Source organism: Nymphalis io, chromosome 25 (genome assembly GCF_905147045.1).
Source record: "Nymphalis io chromosome 25, ilAglIoxx1.1, whole genome shotgun sequence".
In the NCBI taxonomy this organism is placed as follows: domain Eukaryota; kingdom Metazoa; phylum Arthropoda; class Insecta; order Lepidoptera; family Nymphalidae; genus Nymphalis; species Nymphalis io.
In genome coordinates this window covers 5,955,655-5,977,675 of record NC_065912.1, presented here as the reverse complement: position 1 = coordinate 5,977,675, position 22,021 = coordinate 5,955,655, and the positions used below count along the sequence as shown (strand labels likewise).

Genomic DNA, 22,021 nt, shown 5'->3' with positions numbered 1-22,021 from the left:
CCAATAAATAAAAGTGAAATGTCTGTCTGTGATTTCAAAATATCTGCCTCTTTTTAATTTAGTATATGGCTATTTGCGAATTACCAAAACAGAAACAATCTTTTTATACTAACTTTTCTGGCGATAAGGTTGTTTTATTTTGACAGGATTTTTGAATGAATGAAAGTGGACTGTACAAATACGTTCTATATCAATAGATAGGTACAATATGTAACGCTTGCAATAACAAGTTTAAACAGTACCACTGCTACCTAATAATTTAAATATTTTATACGAATAATTCAAATAGGCATTAAAATGGCAGATATTGAAAGATTCTCGTCACAAACTGAATTCCACGCAGGCCAATCCACAAGTTTTGCTAGTAAGTTTTTTCCTCAGATCAATATTATGACTATACCCTATTATCATTGCAAAAACCCACGCGCCCATGTTTATTATAATATTAACTAGTGCAAAATAATAGGTGTACTTAAACAAATAAACAAGATTAGGCGTCCCTTATTTTTAGATTCTGTTTATGAAGTGATTATGCGGTTGCTGATTAATAACATGAAAGTAGGGTGGACCACAGTGCCAATAATAATTAAATGAATACTGAAAAATAACAAAAAATATAGTCCCTAAAATTACAAAATGTTATATTGGTAATCATTAAGGTTTTTTTTTTATTTTCCAGTCTGCCTAGCAATTTTAAATCAAATAAAACAACAATGGCCTTTCTTATAAACGTTGTTTAGCGGTAGATTTATTAAACACAGATTTCGCTCTCTGTCATTATTGATTTGACATTCGTAAGAAGGAGACAGCATTGTTTATCTGATCACCCGCCAAACAACGTTTATAAGAAAGGCGTACGTAAGACGTTATTTACATTCGACCTTATCCTTGATTGCGTAACAGCTTATATTTGATTTCATTATTGTACTCTTTAATTTATTATAATACTATTCATTGTTTTTTTTTACTGTTTTTTTATCATCTTGTGCTAACATCAGTCAAACTGTTCTTATTTTTTTGGTTATTACAACGATAATCTATTTCATTTTTTTTTTTTTTTTATATCGCCGGGAGGGCAAATGACTCTACTCCACCTGATGGTAAGTGGTAGTAGAGTCCAAACGCGATGACGGCCAGTACAGACGGGAAAAACGTTCTGCACTAGCCGCCTTCGCCTTGCCGGCCCGCAAGATGCCTCTTCACGCCTTGTTTGAAGGAACCCGGGTTGTAAGAGGAGGGGAATACGTGAGCTGGTAAGGAATTCCATTTTTTGGAAGTGCGACAAAGAAAGGAGTTGCCAAATTTCTTTGTTCGCGATGGAATTGATGTCACAGTTAGGCGGTGACATCGAGAACCAGCTCGCGTGGACTTAAGAAGGAAGGGGGAAGCAGGAATTAGAGAGAATAATTCCTCAGAGCACTCGCCGTGATACAGTCGATAGAAAGCGCTCAGTGCTGCTATCTCACGACGCAATTGTAAAGGTTCAAGGGTGTTTGTGACCTTTACGTCGCCAATAATGCGTACGGCACGTCGCTGCAACCGGTCCAAGGCCTCAAGTAGGTACTTAGCGGAGCCATCCCAAAGGTGCGAGCAATATTCCACGCAAGACCGTACCTGTGTTTTGTACAGCAGGCACAGTTGTTGTGGCGTGAAAAAGCGCCGCACCTTGTTCAGAACTCCGAGTTTCCGTGAAGCTGTTTTTATAACAGCCTCGATGTAATCCCTTGGACTAAGGTCGCAGCGAACGTCAATCCCCAGCATGGTGATTTTGCTTTGCATCACCAGCGGAGTACCACAGAGGGAGGGAAGAGGGGAAAATGTTGACTTTTTCGCCGTGAGAGCGCATACCTGTGTTTTCTTGGCATTAAACTCAACAAGATTATCAGAGCCCCATTTGGCGATGAGATCTAACGTCCTATCGAGTTCAATGACAAGATTCTCCCGCCTCTCCTCAGTTTCCGCCCGCCCAGCCACTGCGCGTCCGTGGTATCCACCATGCACTGTACTATCATCTGCATAGCAATGTATGTTCCCAAGGGAGAGCATATCATTGATATGCAAAAGAAAGAGTGTGGGAGATAGCACAGATCCCTGGGGGACCCCAGCATTCACTACATAGAATTGTGAAGCGCAACCATCTACTAAAACACGAAGGCTACGCTTGTGTAGGAAGCTGGCAATCCAGGTGCATAGCTGAGCAGGCAGACCATATGCCGGTAGCTTGGAGAGAAGACCTCTGTGCCAGACCCTGTCGAAAGCCTTGGAGATATCGAGGCTGACAGCCAACGATTCCCCATGCTTGTCGATAGCTTCACCCCAGAGGTGTGTTACGTACGCTAGAAGATCACCTGTAGACCGTTTTGGTCGAAAACCGTACTGACGATCATTAATGAGACAGTGATCTTCTAGGTAATGGATCAGTTGGTTGTTTAGAATCCGTTCCATCACCATACAAAGTACTGAGGTGATAGCTATTGGCCGATAATTTGCCGGGTCAGACCGATCCCCTTTTTTGGGAACCGCTTGCACATTAGCTCTTCTCCAAGCCTCCGGCACACTTCCCGAAGAGAGAGAAAGTTGGAACAGGCGCGTTAACACAGGAGACAGCTCCGCTGCGCACTTCTTCAGCACTATGGCTGGTATTCCATCGGGACCGCTAGCTTTCCGAACATCAAGTGATTGCAGCTCCGCACGCACATCACGTTGCCTGATTTTAATGTCAGGCATCGTATGGCCACATGCAGGTATTGTAGGTGGCAGTGCACTACAATCATCGATGACGGAATTGTCGGCAAAGAGTTTAGCCAGGAGATCAGCTTGCTCTTGCGGACTGTGAGCTAGCGATCCGTCCGGATTTCTGAGCGGTGGCAGCGAAGGTTGGCAGAAATTGTTTTGCACAGACTTGGTCAGACGCCAGAAGCTACGGGAGTCCCTAGGATGCGAAACAAGGTCATGACCAATCTGTACAATGCGCTGTGCATCCGCTCTCGTGTATGCCTTTCTACAGGACTTGGAATTTTTATTATAGTTTGCTTTCAGTGAGTCAATGTTAGATGCCCCGCTAATGCAGCCGTTGATCCACTTGCGATATGCCGCCTGCTTAGCTGATACAGCATCGGCACATTCACGAGTGAACCAACGGTTACGCGTACTCCTACTGACGAGATCTGAGCTAGGAATGTAGTATTCCATTCCCAGCATGATCTCGCCAGCAACAGCAGCGGCACTAGCTGTCGGGTCATTCCCACTGAAGCAACGTTCCTTCCAAGGGACCGACGCATAGTAATCGCGCATACCGTCCCAATCCGCCGACTTATAGTGCCAAACGCGACGTTTGCATACCGCTAGTGGCGGCAGCTTGGCCTGTGGCACTCTGGTAGAAATAAGGCTGTGATCCGAAGAGCCAAGAGGAGCCTGAACCACAACCTGATATTCCACCGGGTGAGAAGTCAGCAGAAGGTCCAGTAGAGAAGGTGCTTGCCCATCAATGTCTGGGATCCTGGTGGGTTGATCAACCAGTTGGGTCAAGTCATGTGTGAGAGCAAAAGCATGAGCAGTCCTTCCAGCATGGTCAGTTTTGAGGGATTTCAATCAGGATTCGTGGTGAGCATTAAAGTCCCCCAAAAACACCAACTCCGCGTTAGGAAATTGCTCTTGCGCAGCATCTGCCACCCGACTAAGATGGTCAAATAGTCGGCTTGTCTCCAAGTCACCATTGTGGGATCTGTAGAGGCACACGTAGACTCGGCTCTGACGAACCAGGTCTACACGTACCACCAACATGGAGAAGGAGGGGTCCTCCAAGCAGCGCAGTCGGTGACAGCAAACATCCGTCCTGACGAACAAGCATACTCCGGCTTTCGCTTTGAAGGATTCTTCAAGCGTGTAGCCGGGATAATTAAGGTAGCTGGTATCGGCAGGACGGAGTATTTGTGTCTCCGTGAGAAACAACATTGCTGGCCGTGCTGTCTCGAGATGGTGGTGGACAGCGTTGAGGTTAGTGTGGAGTCCTCGGATGTTAGAGAACTCGACCTCAAACAGCGAGGGTATGGTGGGGGTGAGCACCGCTGTACGACCGTTATTTCTTTTTTGTTGCGCCATTTGGGAGAAATTAAATGGAAAAGAGACGTGAAGCGAGCGATGTATTGCCACGATAGGGTTGGGCAAAGTGTGGAGGCGTGTTTCCCCAAGTGGTTGCCAAAAGGAAAAATACACTGACCCGCCGGACGGAAGGGCCCCCGAACCCCCCTGGAAGTGGCCGCCGGGACCCCACCTACCGGTCACCAACCGGCACGACGGTCCACCCCGAGATTATGCGTGGCCTGGTGGGGCAGCCTCACGAGCTGGTTAGGCACGCTCGGGCCCCTGTACTATGCCACGGGCGGCCAGCGGAACAGCCGTTTCTTCGGGTCTCCCTGACCGGCAGGTCAATACAGTTTCCCCCGGCATTGGTTCAACAGCCGTCTCCAACCGGACCAACACCCATCGCGGCAATACTCGCTCGGGCTCTGGCTGTACGCTGGCTGACCTCGAAACGCGGCTGCAAGCCACTTCACGAGTTTTTCACCATGCGTACGGTGGTAACAAGCCAGGCGGATGTTAGCATCCTACCACCAGATGAGCAGATGGTCGCTCAGATATCCCTTAGTCGCCTCTTACGACACCCATGGGAAAGAGAGGGGCAGTGAAATGTATTCTTTCTCCGTCACTGCACGGATAACAATTTGATAATGATTCTTATATGATAATGTTATTAATTACATAAAGTAAAAAAGTAATTAAGAAACAGCCTGTAAATGTCCCACTGCTGGGCTAAGGCCTCCTCTCCCTTTTTGAGGAGAAGGTTTGGAGCTTATTCCACCACGCTGCTCCAATGCGGGTTGGTGGAATACGCATGTGGCAGAATTTCAATAGACACATGCAAGTTTCCTCACGATGTTTTTCTTCACCGAAAAGCGAGAGATGAATTATAAACAGAAATTAATCACATGAAAATTTAGAGGTACTTGACGGGTTTGAACTCACGTTCATCGGTTAAGATTCACGCGTTCTTACTACTGGGCCAAAAAGTATTACTACGTGATAATTAATTATTTTTGTCTTATGGGTATTTGTCAGTTAAACTTCACTGGAATATGTAGTTTAAATTCGTTTTTTTAACCTGAAGATTAAATTTAAATGTATTGAATAAGTTAAAGGAATTGAATAATAAATAAATTGAAATTCCCCGCTGAATCGCAACTCTGATTTCTAGGCGGAAATAAACGCCTCCCTCTCTTGAAGGCAATGACTCGGTCGGATTTCGTTTCGTATTCTAATTTGAATTATCATAAATCTTTATATAGTGAAATTAATTTATATTAATATTTACTTATATTATTTTCAAGTATGGTTTTAAACTAATAATTATTCTTCACTAATCATAAGCGAATTTTATACCTTTTTCAATGGACTGTAAATGTCTCAGTGCTAGGCTAAAATTCCTCTCCCTTTAAAAAGGTTTCGGACGTGTATTCCACCACGCTGCTTCAGTGCGGCTTGGTGGTGGTCACGTGTAGCAGTTTTCATCCAACACACAGACATGCAGATTTACTCACGACGTTTCTCTTCAATGATGAGCACTAATTGAATTATAAGCATACATATAAGCACGTGAAAATTCATTGGTGTTTACCTAAATTAGTAAATAAAATAAAATTTACCATCGAATGATGGATGGATTGACTGATTCTGCGTATTTTACTCTAATGATTTGGAATGTTAACTGTGATGAAATCGTTTACTAAGGATATATGAACTTTTCCCGTAACATAAATACGATACAATGTATCTTTCAAATATTTTTATTGAAAATAATTTGGTACAAAGTTGGTTGAAAATAATTTCTTTCCACTAGTTTCAAATTTCAATATGTATATTTATCTAGCTGCCAATCTCGACTTTGTGCGCGTAAAATATATACAAAGTTACTCTTCCCATTTCCCTTAAAGTTTATTTATTTTAATAGGATTGCATGTAATATTGACATAGTTTTATAGGTAACTTATATATTTAAAAAGAAAAAATAACAACATATTGTAAGCCCCACTTGAAGGCAAACTCAGTATGCAAAATCTTACAGTACTTATTCAAATGAGATTACACTACGAAAAAAAATACCAACTATTAAATACTAAAAACAACAACTGACCACGAAAATAAAAATTGGTTAGCGTTTTCAAATATATTATTATAAGCTAAAACGATTCTGTTTAAAGGGGCTGATTTGACTAGCTTACTTTTAGTAATTCGTGATCTAAAAGCTAGCTTTTTTATGGTATAGGTAGGCGGACGAGCAAATGGGCCACCTGTAAGTGGTCACCACCGCCCATAGACATTGGCGAGGTAAGAAATAATAAACATTCCTTACATCGCCAATGCGCCAACCTTGGGAACTGAGATGTAATGTCCCTTGTCAGGTACAAGGGCTCTTACACTGGCTCACTGAAACTTCAAACCGGAACGCAACAATACTAATTATTACTGCTTAGCGGCAAAATATCTGAGTGGGTGGCATCCACCCAAGCGGGCCTGCACAAAGTCCTACCACCAGCTTGTTTTTCATAAAGTAATGTGTATTTTCTAAAAACCTATCATAGCGGATTCTTACGTTATAAAATAAACTTATGTTCCAAATTTCAGCTTTCTTTACTCAGATGTATTTTTTGTGCGTTGATAGTCAGCCCGGACAAATGATTTTATAAGTAAATAAAAGACTAGTTTCCGCTCATTAATTAGTTAAGGAAGGGACAAATGTTGAGTATAAAAAGTTGCCTATTTTCTGGATTAGGATTCAAGCTTACTTAGTACCACATTTCATCAAAAGATTCACACACAGATGCATTGATATTAGTATACATGATTAAAGCTACACAAGATCTATTTTTGTTGTGATCTGGAAAATAAAATCCTAATATAACTTCTACATCGATTACTTTATAGAAGGTTATATACTTCAAAGCATATACATATATAACAGCATGAAATATAATTATATAATTAATTATTTCTGTCTTAATGTTATTGTTTTGTTTTCTGCTCGAAATAGAAGATTTACTTTGGCTTATCAAGTGAGCGTACTGGCTCGGTGCCAAGAAACGGTGACGCAAAATATCATAAAATAATGTATTATGTAACAATAAGCTCTTGCAGTTAGCTGACTGTTAACTGACAGGGTCAATAAACTTTAAGTGTACCGGTAGTGTAAAGTGGCGTGTTCAAGTTATTTGAATGAAGTACAAACGATACAAATGCAAGAAATTCTCTTTAATTTACTTGGTGCCTTACGAAGCCGTACTTCGTGCAAACCCGTTTGGGTAGGTCTACCAACCACTAATAATATATTCAACTGCCAAACAACAATTCTTCGTATTCTCGTGATCAGATTTGAAGTGTGCGAGCCAATGTAATTACACGCACAAGGGACAAACATCTTAGTTTCTAAAGCTAGTGGTCCATTAAGGAATGGTTAGTATCTTTCAAAGTGCCTATATCTTTGATATTTAGAGCGGTAGTGACTACTCACTATCAGGTTTGCCTGTCTGCTTATCAATTTTATACAAAAAGACAAAGTTGCGCGTCAATGTATTGTTTTCAAATAAACATTTTTATGTGTTACATTTATTGGCGGTATTGCACAGCGGATGCCGTGATAGTAACCGTTACGAGTGTCATATATCTGACGAAACGCTCCACATTTTTTTAATTTTTTAGTGTCTCTTCGTAGAGGTCTTCGGTCCAAAATGTTAGAGCATTTTTTTAGACACATGTCACAAAGAAGTCATCAGTTCGATTGGATAAATGTTTTTGCACTAAATAGCCTATTTATTGAGAAATGTAATAGACTATATAACATCACGCTACTACCCACGGAGCTATATTTAAAACGTGTGAAATCACATGGAGTAACTATTAGTGCTAATTAATTTAAAACGAACGATTCCCAGCTCAATATAAATTTATTTCTCATAATGATTATTACGGAAACAGAATTATTCCCCATTAACAAAATACTCCAACAAAATTGTCCTCCAAGTCGCCATTATCAGCTAACAGCCGCTTATTTTACGCCCATTCCATATTCATTATCAAGTAAAGACTTTTATATTTGACGTCATTAAAGCGAAATTTTGTTTTTCCAACACCCCTCTGTGAATAAAAAAATGTTCGAAATAATGATGACGGATAGGAACGAGGGAACGATACATTTTTATTACAGCTTGCGATTTGTTTTAACGACAAAAATCGACATTTATTTTGAAATAATTTTATAGCTATAAGAGAGCAATATCACCCAGCTTCGCGTCGAGGAATGCAATAGTTTGGCTGGGTAGGGCTTTGTTACTGGTGGTAGGGCTTTGTTACTGGTGGTACTTACGACTTTAATGCTTACTAGATGAGAAAATAAACCATACTGTTGTTACTTCTTGGTTGGGCTTTGTGCAAGCAGCAGCGAAGTTGGCGAAATCTTATTATAAGATACGGTACGAAATATAATAAAAGCTATATAAATAGGTATAAAGTAGATTTTTAATGATGAAAGTATTATAAAAACAGGTCAGTAATATCAACTACAATTAAATCTTTCGACTTTATAATATTAGCATTGACAAATAAATCCAACACTTACATTCGCAACAAATCGCGAAAGTGAGTTTCACTGTTTGTTTGTTATGCAGTCACTACTCATTTTCACTACTCAATTGATCATCATGAAATTTTGTGTGCACTTTTTCAGGTGTACAGTAATAATAATAATGTTCTCCAGACCACGGCGGTCAATCTCAAGAGTGATTAGCCAACTACGCAGGAGATATTATAGTGCACAAGTGTGTGCGCAAATACAGGTGCACTCTCTATTCCCGAAATTTCATAATCCGATGAGACGGCAATCCGACACTTTACGTGCTTTCCGAGGCACGGGAGTGTACACACTTCCAACTGCCAGACTCTGGGCTGCTACTGAGAATTTTCTGACAGAAAAACCCAATAACTTTTTTATTGGCCCGACCTAGGAATTGAATCCAGGACTTTCAGGTCTGTGGCCTTACATCAAGCCACTAGACCAACGAGGCAGTCAGTCAAGGTCATAACCAAACACCGCACACATGGGCGAAGCCGCAAGTGAAATTAGTTTCCGCCCGTGACTTCGCCCTAATATTTGTCACAATTCTCTTTATTTTCTATATTATATATATTTCAATTACCACGTATTGGTAACTAGTGTCAACTGGAAGTGGTTGCTTGGAACGTGAGTGAGAGTGTACAGTTTAACTAAAACATAATTAGCTAAATCAAAATCGTTTTATTTACAACAAATTCAAGAGAGAAACGTCATCTTGGCTGTTATTTATATTGATATAGTCTGTTGTTGCAAAACTTACTTCGAAGTAGCAGAACGAAGTTTTAGAAGTCAATAAGAGCAGGACGTCTATTCATCAGGGAAGCCGTCAGAACTGCTACTAGATTGGGTTAATTATAACTTCGTATTTCAAGAGGGAAATTCGAATGTATATAAATAAATCTATATAATTTGATTTTATTATATTTGATCTCGTCTGGGTAGGTACCATCCACTCATCAGATATTCTACCGCTATTGTTGTGTTCTGGTTTGAAGGGTGAGTGCGCCAGTGTAATTACAGGCACAAGGGACATAACATTTTAGTTCTCTAGGTTGGTGGCGCATTGACGATGTAAGCGATGGTTAACATTTCTTTCAATGATAATGTCTATGGGCGGTGGTGACCACTTACCATCAGGTGACCCGTTTGCGAATCCGCCTACCTATTGAAACATCTTACATAGCCTATTTCAGCCAAAAATGATTCTCATACGATAGATAAAAATTTGGTTTTTGAGTCCTGATAGAAAAATTGAACAAACTTTGCCTCATAATGTTGGGCGTTATTTTAAATTTTGATGAAAATTCGTATTTGTTTTTATTTTATCATTTTTCAATTTCTTATATTTGAAAAACATTTAATTTTTCTAATTATATACATAATACATTACTAAATATATATCGACTAAATTTAATTTAAAAATACATAACAATTTGGAGCATTATTGGCAACATCTCATTAACTATGTAAAACCGCTTCGACTGGGCTTACAATATAATTAATGCTTAAAACTGATTTCTTAGAATACGTTAATAGTGTTTGAAATAATAGATAAACGATTACATACTACACGCACGTGCTAATTTGGTTTAATTCTTTTGTTCCAGATATAATCAAAAACTATTATTTATTTAAAGAAACAATGTCTAGAAACATTAAGGTAGTCAATCACTCCAACGAAACAAACTAGAGCTGCCATGACATCGGAGGAACCGATCGATGTTGTTGCAAAGAATGCCGACTCTAAAAAGGCAGACACGAACTACCCAGAAGACAATCAAGAAAACGGAAAAGCAGGCAAACAAGATCATTTGAAACGTTCACATGAATTGATGCAACTTGTGTACGAACTGCCCATTGAGATAGACGATATCGAACGCGAAAACAACAATATGCTTAAGGAGAACCCACCGATAACTATTGTCGAGATTACAGAACAGAATGGTTGTGAAACGAGTGTAGATAGTACCAGACAATGTGATAGCGATTATTTTAAAGAGTCTAGTCCGAACGATTTAGGCAGTAAGGTCGTATATGACGTTTTGTCAACTAACGATTTGATAATGCAATGTTCTGATGAATTTAAGGAGGTTGTAGATAGAACGTCACCAGACGATACCACTGATGAGGATTTGCTGGAATTAAAAACAATTTTGGATAGTAAGCCTAAACTTTTGGAGAGATATATAAGAGAATGTGCGTCTGTGGACGAAGTTAATAGGTTACATAGTTTAACGTCGTGTGGTCCGCTATCTCCGAGACCGCGTCACGAAGCAAGAAGTACGTCAGTGACATCAGACCTATTTCAATTGTGGCTATCGTCTTCACCTGTCAAGGTAAGTGCCTATAGATTTAATGCATTTTTTAAAGAAATAAGATAAAAATCAAAGAATAGTAATATTAACATATAAAAAGTTATAAACTAAATATTTCCAATGAATCATGAAATAAAAAATTAAATATATATAAGTTTTGACAAAACAGCATGGAAAGCTGTTCATTCAAAATTCATTCATCCCATTAAAAATTTAAATTTATAGTATGCGAAAAGTGAATTATTGGTATTATATTCTTTTATACAATAGATTATGATGATGGATATGTTTTAAATCGTCACATTTTCACTTGGAACTCGGTTGTAAATATTTAATACATTTAAAATTTCTAGGAACAAAAGTAATGTCCAACATATTGCGGATGGCAATTTATTACATCCTGCTTAATGCGAGTTCCACCGAGGCAACACAAAAGCTAGAAATAAACAGAGCTTTTCCGGAAAACATAAATTTTCGCGTTTATTTTATTCAAGTAATCGTCGTACAAAACAATTCACTTTGCCATCTATATAAATATATATAACTGACTGACATATGAACACAGCCCAAACTACTGGGGAGTTGCACCACGAAAATTCTTTTTGACAGTAGTACACACAAGTTTGTACAGTTTTACACTAATCAAGGATTTTTGAAAATTTAAACCCTAAGGTTGCAATGAAGGGGATGAAAGTTTGTATTAAAATCCTTAATTTTTGTATAAAGTATTATGGAAATTGGTATTTAACGGTTATTACGATAAAACAAGCGAAGACTAAGTTGAAGCGCTAGTTTTTATATATGGTGACATATTTTAGGGACCGTCTCATACCAGAGAGTCACCTCTTTGTTTTTTTTATCAAAGTACGATATAAGGAAGCACAAAACTAAGCGTAGGTAGCTATTAATATAAAAATCACGGATGTAATGGATCTCCGTAACCGAATCCAATATATTTTTTTTAATAATTGTACTTTTGTATTATAAAATTGTTAATTTATTAGTTTAATTAATTGTGATTATAATTCATCTCGTGCTTGACGGTGAAGGAAAACATCGTGAGGAAACCTGTATGTGTCTAATTTCACTGAAATTCTGACAAATGTGTATTCCACCAACCCGCATTGGAGCAGCGTGGTGGAATAAGCTCCAAATCTTCTCCTCAAAAAGGAAGAGGAGGCCTTAGCCCAGCAGTGGGACATTCACAGGCTGTTAGTGTGAGTGTGTGTGTAATTTATTAGTAACTGTTAACTATCCGAAAAATCGGACAGTTCGAAATCATTTTTCATATCCGTATTCGTATCCAGATACGAAATTGCATATCTTATTTAATTTATGATCAAAAAAAGTTATATGTACATTTTTTTGCTGTACTCAATACTAAGACTTACTAACACATAAACATATAAAAATAATAAAGCTACTGAACAAATCGTGACCGCGTGGAATGGTGGCAAGAATGCTAGCGGCATTTCCCCTTTGAATCGCAATTCCGCAATCAATTATGTACATACTACTACATTTTGATTTTGGATATCCACTATCGAAGTTTTTTTTAATATTTCTTAGCTTTAGATAATATTTCTTATGTTAAAACTATAACATTTCTCTATTCGACTTTCTCTTTGTCCGTCCGTGTACGGTCTATTATCCAAATAATGGAAAATGGGTGCGCAATTTCAAAGCAAAATATTAAGCGACTGAATTTAAATGTATATACATAATTATATTAATAACGTAATTTCCCTGTGAGTTTTGAATTTAGTAGCTTTACCTTAAATTTTATAATACAATTTATCATTATAATTTATCCGTTTATTTATTTATTGAATGGACTCTGGACAAAGTATACACAAGATACATTGACTTGACATTGATTTGACTTACATAAGACGTTATGCATTAATAATGCTACTTCAGTTACAGGCAATCACTTTATGCTTAAGTTAACAGAACGTATATCAATTAACTTATTATAGCAGAAATATAAATACAATAGCGAAGCCGAGATGGCCGAGTGAAAGGTAAGAACACGTGAATCTTAACCGATGGTGGATTTGTGATTATAGTTCATCTCGTGCTTGGCGTGCATCGTGAGGAAACCTGCATGTGTCTAATTTCACTGAAATTCTGCCACTTGTGTATTCCACCAATCCGCATCGGAGCAGCGTGTTGGAATAAGCTCCAAACCTTCTCCTCAAAAAGGGAGAGGAGGCCTTAGCCCAACAGTGGGATATTGACAGGCTGTTACAGTACATTATAAATACAATTAAAAAGGGTATAAACAGTGATTTAAGTACAAAACAACTATTTTATTGACACTAATATTCTGTAGGGCAATATTTAAATCTCAATAATTACGCAGAAATCAATACTGTATATGATTTAAAATTCAAATAAAAATAGGTATTATTTTACTCATCAATTATATACTCAACATCTTTCACAAACTCTTACCAAAAAGACAGCAATGTAACTAAAACATACGTCATTGTTTTATTAACATTTATGTTTTTCATAAATGTTCAATCTTCAGCAACTTAAAACAAATGAAAGCATATCTTGCTACGAGAAGTATGTCATACAATGTCGCAAAGCCGTCATAATGAAACTTCTAATCCTTAAAATATTCGACTTAACCTGATATGTCATGGGACAAAAGCTTATAAATTCGAAGACAGAATAAACCCCAATCATAATGTATTACTGTTAACATACTGTTACGTACATGCTGTCATGTAACATACATGCTATATATGTTTTATCAAGATTACTTTACTTATATATAAGGTTTTCATTAATAAGATAATAATTTCTCTGTATCAATTTTCGTGAGCCATTTTATTGAGCGTTGAATTTAAATTATCATATTATTTCATTATGATATTTATTTTATAAATTTGCCTGTTATATAGTGGCTTTTGTTATTTATTGTTTAAGTTTCTTTATTATTTTGGCAATTAATCAATTTTAAGTATATGATCAAAGTCTTTAAAGGACAAATCTTTTTTCTATATAAAATGATTATATAATCTAATGGTCGCCTACTGCTTGAAATTCGGCTTCAATTATTACTTAAAATTCAAAGAAAACCTATATGAATTTACATGTTTGGATCAATTTGTCTCTACTCTTATTTCTTTTTTTTTAAACACTAAAATTTTGCGTCGATGATTACCAAACAAAAAAAAACAATTCACAAATAGAGGTGGATACAGGCACGGAACTGCCTTTCTCTGTGTATAGAATACAAAAGCGTGGCGTAAGTATTTATTATATATTCATGTTTGTGATTTTTCTTTTATAACTATAACTAGCCACTTAATGTTAAAAATATAAAAAAAAACTTTTAATTTAATTATCTCAATGCTTATGAAAATAAATAACATGTTGATCGTATAAACGTTTTTTGTAAATATTGCCTGTTACACTTTTCATTTCGTTATTTTAAAACTATTAAGAGATATTTAAATTTAAATAAACGCGGTGCGGGTTTTATGTTGAAAAGTATGAGCAACAGGTAGATCGGTTAGCGAATCTATATTTATGTCTTATCATTGCTAATATTATTAATGCGAAAGTTTGTTTGTTTGTTACACTTTCACATCTTAACTACTTAAACGATCTATTATTTACAAACTCCCCTATCATTAATAATAATTAACTATAAGTACTGACACACGCGGGTGAATCCGCGGACTGAAACTATTTGCTTATAAATAACTTGGTATATAATTTTATCAAATTGTTTTTATTTGTGCGAAGACGAAACGGGTAGCTAGTAAAGTAAATTTTAATTATATTTTGAATATAAAATTAAGTACACATCAAGTCCCAAAATAGAAAACAAAATTATGATCATTATTACTTATAACTTACATACTTTTGACTTGTTGCTTAAAAGCCTAAGTCGAAAGGCAATACTAATGATCTCAGGTAAGCTTTCACAGCCAAAGTTACCTCGGCAAAGTCGGTCGTAAATTCTGAGCGAAATCATTAAAGGAATATGGTTTTCCTACGAACAAAGTGTTCTAATGCGTCTGAACTATTTATTTAGAAGATAAGTTATTAGTAAATCATGATTTAAAGCATATTGTTTATTGTATTGGTTAAACGATGCACGTACAACCTGACCGACTACTTGATTTCTGTAATGGATAATTAAAAATCTCCATTTCTTATTAAAGTAAATTATCTTTTAAATATAAATGATAGTGTAACTACAGGCACAAGGGACATAACATCTTAGTTGCCAAGGTTGGTGGCGCATTGGCGATGTAAGCGATGGTTTACATCTGTCACAATGCCAATGTCTATGGGCGTTGCGAGCATATGCTTGTCCGCTTACCTATTCTATAAAAAAGGCAAAGAATATGTATATATTTTTTTAACTATCCCAATTCCATGGATAATAATATGATGACCTTATCATATACCTATTATATAACACAAGGTTCTGTGTACTGGTAGAGTAGAGTCACCATTGTTTACGTAATGGAAGCCTTCACTATATATAGCCTTTGGAATACTAAAATTACTGGTGGTAGGGCTTTGTGCAAGCTCGTCTGGGTAGGTACCACCCACTCATCAGATATTCTACCGCAAAACAGCAGTACTTGGTATTGTTATGTTCCGGTTTGAAGGGTGAGTGAGCCAGTGTAATTACAGGGACAAGGGACATAAAATCTTAGTTCCCAAGGTTGGTGGCGCATTGGCTATGTAAGCGATAAGCGAAGAAATGTCAAATTTCTTGCAATGCCAATGTCTAAGGGCGTTGGGTGACCACTTACCATCAGGTGGCCCATTTGCTCGTCCGCCTTCCTATTCTATAAAAAAAAAAAACTTCACATAAGTAAATTCCCAAAGGGGTACAGAACCAAGGTAAGTTGAATTTATACCCGCTAAACCCTCTGCAATTACCGCCTTTGACGGTTCAAAGAGGCTACGGGATTAAACTGTGTTCTCCTCATAAAAGGACGCCTTAAAGCTGTGAGACATTTTCATATTGTTACTCTACAAACACATCTACAGGGTGAATGACTATTACAGTACAATCAAGTTTTTAAGCGAATGATAATTATAGTACAATCAAACCTCCACCCACACTTACATCTTTCCACACTTTCTACATCTTCATTCATATTATATGTTCTTAGTAAATTAATTTAAATCAATGAATATATTGTTCTGTATTATAATAATAAATATTCAATGCTATTTTGATAATTTATAATTTTACAGAATAATATTGTCATCCTTAAAATGAACTAGAAATGTGACACTCATCTAAATAGATTACACTGATATATATAATATATTTATGTATATAATATAAACAGATAGGTTTGGATAAATCTAAATTAATTAAAGATATTTAAGTAATACTAATATTTTGTTTTTAATAGTTGCTTTAGTAACATATTATCATCATAATTTGAGGCGTTACAGCCGCGGGTGGGCCTTAGCCTGGTCCAGTAAATCTCTCCAGTCCGATCAATTCGTGGCTTTCTTTTTCCAACTTGTCACCCCTAAGATAAGTAACATATTTTACCATGTAAAAATATTATCAAATTATTATTCTCTTATTTTGACAAGAATTAAAACGATGTGACGAATAAATTAAAAGTTTCTAAATAATATTTACATACTATTAATTATTTAATTCTATCGCTAAAAGGAGTTTTGTTTCCAAAGTGGTTAATATTATGCAAAGTCAGTCACCAACCCAACTAGATTATTGTCAATCATAATGCCAAAGTCTTAATATTAATCCGAAAAGGGTATCACAAATTAAATTACGCAAATCGTTTGCTCCCGTCAATTTCAATTATAATATATATACGAGTACATATAGATAAAATATATAAGTTTTGTTTAATCAATTCCGTGTATGATAGATAAAAGAGAATTATATTTTCCGAGGTTATGGGTTCAACCGAAGGTCGGTCTATTCAAAACTTGTTGTGTTTTTTCTGGAAATTAAAAATGAAAATAAATTAATAAGAGAAATAACATTAATCAAAAGAATTTATATTTATTAATAAAAAATACATATCACATGTAATCATATAAAATGATATTTGTATATCGTGTATGAATATCACCGAACAGTTGACGTATTTAAGACACGTACGAAACGATTTGAATTCTCGTTTCAGATACGCACCGCTAAGGTCTAGAATTCCCGACCTCCGTTTTCCCATCACCTACAATATGGGTACCTTCAAGTCAAGAGTGAATAGGCATCTTCTAGACAAGCGCGCTCCACCTTAGACTGTATTTTTACTTTCGATCAGATGTAATTAGTCAAGCACTAGTCTATATATTTAAAAAAAAATACTCCAAGCTCTTCTATCATTTACGTGATCCTATACTGTATATAAGCCTTATTTACTTAAAAAAAACATGACTTGTAAATTTAGTTATTAGTAAATGTAAAATGGTCACCGGAATACCCTGCATTCAACTCTATAACAAAATTCCAGGAATATGTTTAATAAACACAGTTCACCTTTTTAATACAACAATTAAAGTTACGTAATGTTTCATTAAAGGTCAAATGGTCATATTTCATTTATTTTTATTCTTGTAACGAAAACACTAAGTAATCCTCTCAAGGTTCGTGGCACATTTATGGTTTAAGGGGAGGTTAATATTTCTTAATGTGCTAATGTCTGTGAACGGTTCTGACTTACTAGCAGGCTTTTTAGCCAGTCTGTCTATCTATTGAAAATATTAGATATACACTTGTGTTTATATATATAAATGAAACCCCTTACCGAAACAACTAAACACCAACATCAATTATGTATATATTTAGTTAAAACATTGTAACTATTTAGAACTTTGAACAAATTGATGCAACGAATAACTTGATAGAGTGGCTCCTTCCAACTATGTCTTCTAAACTTTAAATTCGATTTGATTTTAAATACAACAAACATGGCAAATATGAAGGGAATGGTGTTTGAAATATTACTGATGAAGAAATTAAATTCTAGTACAAAATACGAACCACCAATTAGTACTGAGATCGACATATCTCGGATCGCAAATATATATTTATTTTGACAGCATTTCCAATATACAATACAACATTCGATACAACTTCGAAGACTTTTTGATATGACGTCAAGTGTAAACGTACCATAAGTTTCTAATTACTCTCACACGAATAAGTAATCAATTAACATAACCTTTCCACTAATTAATCTATGCCCTTTGTAAATGTTTATAATTCATCTCGTGCTTTTCGGTGAAGGAAAACATCGTGAGGAAACCTGCATGTGTCTAATTTCATCGAAATTCTGCTACATGTGTATTCCACTAACCCGCATTGGAGCAGCGTGGTGGAATAAGCTCCAAACCTTCTCCTCAAAAGGGAGAGGAGGCCTTAGCCCAGCAGTGGGACATTTACAGGCTGTTACTACTATTGCTTTGTAAATGGTAAAGTTTTAGTAAAGACTAGACATGTTGCAGATCATTACCAACATTCAAGTGGAATTTATAAACGGTGGAATCCTCCAGGATATTCACGGTACATTTATCTTAAACGTTTTGAATTTATGTACTAAATTAAATTCAGAAGCTATGTCACGACAAACGTTTAATTTTAGTCAACTAAAACCTGACAAGATTAACTTTATTTATATTTTCGACTGTCTCGTTGGTCTAGTGGCTAGATATAAGGCCGCAATCAAGAGGTCCTGGGTTCAAACCTCAGGTCGGGCCAATACAAGTTAATGTTAATGTTAGCAGCCCAGAGTCTGGAAGTTGGAAGTGTATACACTCCGTTGCACTTAAAGCCGTTGGTCCTTCGCCTGAACTTTTTCTGGTTGTTTCGGATTGCCGTCGCATTGGATTAAGAGAGTGCATCATCGCAGGTGGCTAATCTCTCTTTAGATTGACCACACATTGTCATTTATATTTTCGACGCCTTCCACAAAAAAAAAAACCATTCCGTTTCTAAAACGTTATTAAATTGAGATCTAAAATGCTCTGTCCTTTGTGCCTGTGATTACATTAGCGGCCCACTTACCATTCAAATCGAAACTCATCAAACGAAATATTCCTATTGGGTAGCGGAATAACTGATTATTATTTGGGATGCTATTACTTATATACCCAGACAACTCGGTACAAACTATTACCATAATAAAGGAACTTGTTTTAATTTATTTATAGCCATTTATTTTCCAAGTAATCCATACACATAAATAAAATTAGTGTCTTTTTGTGATTTCAAAATAACTGCCTCTTTTTAAGCTAATATCACTATTTGCGAGAAACCGAAACAACGCTTTTTTTGTCTCTCTGTCTGTCTGTTTGTCCGGGGTAATCTTCAAAACGGCTAAAAATTACAACATGAAAACATTCAATATGACTTCCTGGATTATTTATAAGGAGTATTTCAAAGTACCGTTTAGTTTTTATTTCAACAAAATCGGTCTATCAAAGATTATAACGTATTGTTGTATTCAACATCTGTAAAGTAGAGTAGTGGTCAATGTAAAAAATACACTTTAGTACGTATATTATATTTATCGCTATATAATAAAACTATTTTATTGAACTATTAAATCAATATCTTATACATAAAGTTTTACTGAATTCGATATGATTTTTGGAAAAAAAACAACAAGTTGGTCTCAGATATAAGTTTTCAATTTATTTAGGAAGATATAATAAGATGTATTTTATGATAAACTTAATACAAATAGAATCTACATTCCACTTTCGCGTTTGGGTGACAGGTGTAAGGTAGGTATCCTATACCTGTGCTCCTGAAAATGTCCATGCAAAATTTCATTATCAATGTAGTAGTTAAGACGTGACGTGACCAACATACTCACTATCGCATTTATAATATTGTTTCGTAAAATAGCAATGTTTTTTTTTCATATATTTATTGGTTTTCTTTAATTATAATTTCTTTCAATAACCATCAACATCTATGTTTTATACATAATGGGCGTCCCGTGATCACAATTTTTTTTTCCCGAAAATAAAGAGACATTGAAACGCCGAGCCGTTTTATTTTCTCAATGGTTAGTGACAGCCCAGCTGAACACATGAATTGGTTACTTTATAAATAATGACGATACACTGTTATCATATCAGTTATATTTTAACACTCAAACCGATAGATAACATTTAAAAAGCCTCTAGAGAGCTTTATAGATATCAATTTTATCAGAACTATGGACAGTCGGCTATTACAATAGATATCCATAAAATTATATTCTTATATCAATAACAATAATAAATAGAGTAGGTGGTAATATTTAAATGTATATTCGTATTTCATCTTTCTCATCCCTGTTTATTATTCCACGTGAATCCTTTTTTTTAACGCTGGAAAAACGCATTACGCGTTTCCCCCATGGGAACAGTGGCGGGTATGTGGGGCTCGCCGGGGTTCAAGGCGCCGAGTGCGCCCCAAACATCGGAATACCCACTAAAAATATATAAATGTAGCAATACTTGATATTGTTGCGTTCCGGTTTGAAGGGTGAGCTAGTGAATTATACTGGTAATTACAGGCACGAGGGACATAACATCTTAGTTCCCAAGGTTGGTGGCGCATTGGCTATAAGCGATGGTTGACATTTCTTACAATGCCAATGTCTAAGGGCGTTTTGTGACCACTTACCGTCAGGTGGCCCATATGCTCGTCCACCTTCCTATTCTATAAAAAAAAAAACCAGCGGTACCCTTTCTGTCTTAACGAGGAGCGTCACGGGATCGCTTTCGTTTCGTTCTACCGTGGCGACTCCACGTGAATCGTAACCAACGACTAAGAGTTCAAAATGAAACAAGAACTGCTGTTTTTTTACGTGTTTATAATTAATCTGATGGTCAACGGTGAAAGCAACAAAGTTTTCTTTATTAAAATGAAAAACTAAACTTTATCAATTAATATTTATCTATAATTAGGTATATTATTGTCTACGATTATTCACATAGGTTTTATAAAGTTAAATTGTATAAGTATAACGTAACTATGTTATTTAATTAGTAGAAAATATGTGAATGCTGTTTTTTTTTAGCGATAGCTTTACACATATTTTTTTTTAAATCCTGGAACATTATTAACACACGGGCATCTGATCCCAAACTAAGCAGAGCTTGTGCTATGGAAACCAAACAACTGGTACTAGGTATAACTACTTCTCTTTTGTAAATACATACTTTTATAGATAATTAGACACCCAGACTCAGGACAACCAGACATGTTCATGCACACAAATGTCTGTCCTAGATGGGAATCGAACCCAAAACCTCCGGTGTGAAAGGTGCCAAGCGGTTCGTCAAATATATTTATATAACTACTCATAAGATTTAATTTAATTATGTATATATATTACGATTTTGAATTTAGAACATTTTATCCAAATCCAAATTTATTGGGTATGACCAGCACGAATCAAACGCGTGACGTGAACCAGTTAATAATCCTTTTCAATTGTACCTTAAAAGATGCGAGTAATCGTTTTAAAGGCACTCGGTTATTGCGTGGTCGTTAAGCCAATCTAAAACCCTGTTAACCACAACATTGATATCAGTAGAGTATTATATACCGCATGTCCTTAGATAAGATAGTTATGCCATATAAAAATGACATTTAGTATCCACAGTGATTGTCTGTCGATATTCAAATCTATCTTAGTGCCTAGTTATTGCGAGGCACCGACTACCTTTTGTGAGGTCCTAGGTTCAAATCCAGAGAATAGGAGGAGATAAAGCCGTTGATAATTTGCTGATGTTATTTTGGTTGTTTCGAATTTTCATCCTATTGGATTACGAGACTGAGGATCTTTGCACTAAAATTACTCTTATATAGATTCGACAGTCTTTGAGATCAGCCATCGAGTGAAATGCGAAGAGGACGACTTTATTAAATATAAAGCCGAAAAGCCAAATTTAACTATAAAATAACAAAGGTCACCGTTGCTTCAAACCGTTGGAAGATAAACGAGACTTAAAATGCTCCAAAGTAAAAACTAAAGTCGATCAAAGTTATTCTGTTACTTATTTCAGTAAT

General features: G+C 36.2%; 1 protein-coding gene across 4 annotated transcripts in view; it reads left to right on the top strand.

Annotated features, from left to right (window-relative positions):
• Positions 1-22,021, top strand: part of LOC126778087 (cGMP-specific 3',5'-cyclic phosphodiesterase-like) — a 133,881-nt gene that overhangs the window by 64,515 nt on the left and 47,345 nt on the right. For all 4 annotated transcript variants that reach the window (XM_050501454.1, XM_050501457.1, XM_050501455.1 and 1 more), the window contains one exon: positions 10,270-10,998. In XM_050501454.1, the coding sequence (XP_050357411.1) occupies positions 10,360-10,998 (639 nt within the window). In that variant the 5' untranslated portion in view covers positions 10,270-10,359. The remainder of the gene's footprint in view (positions 1-10,269; positions 10,999-22,021) is intronic.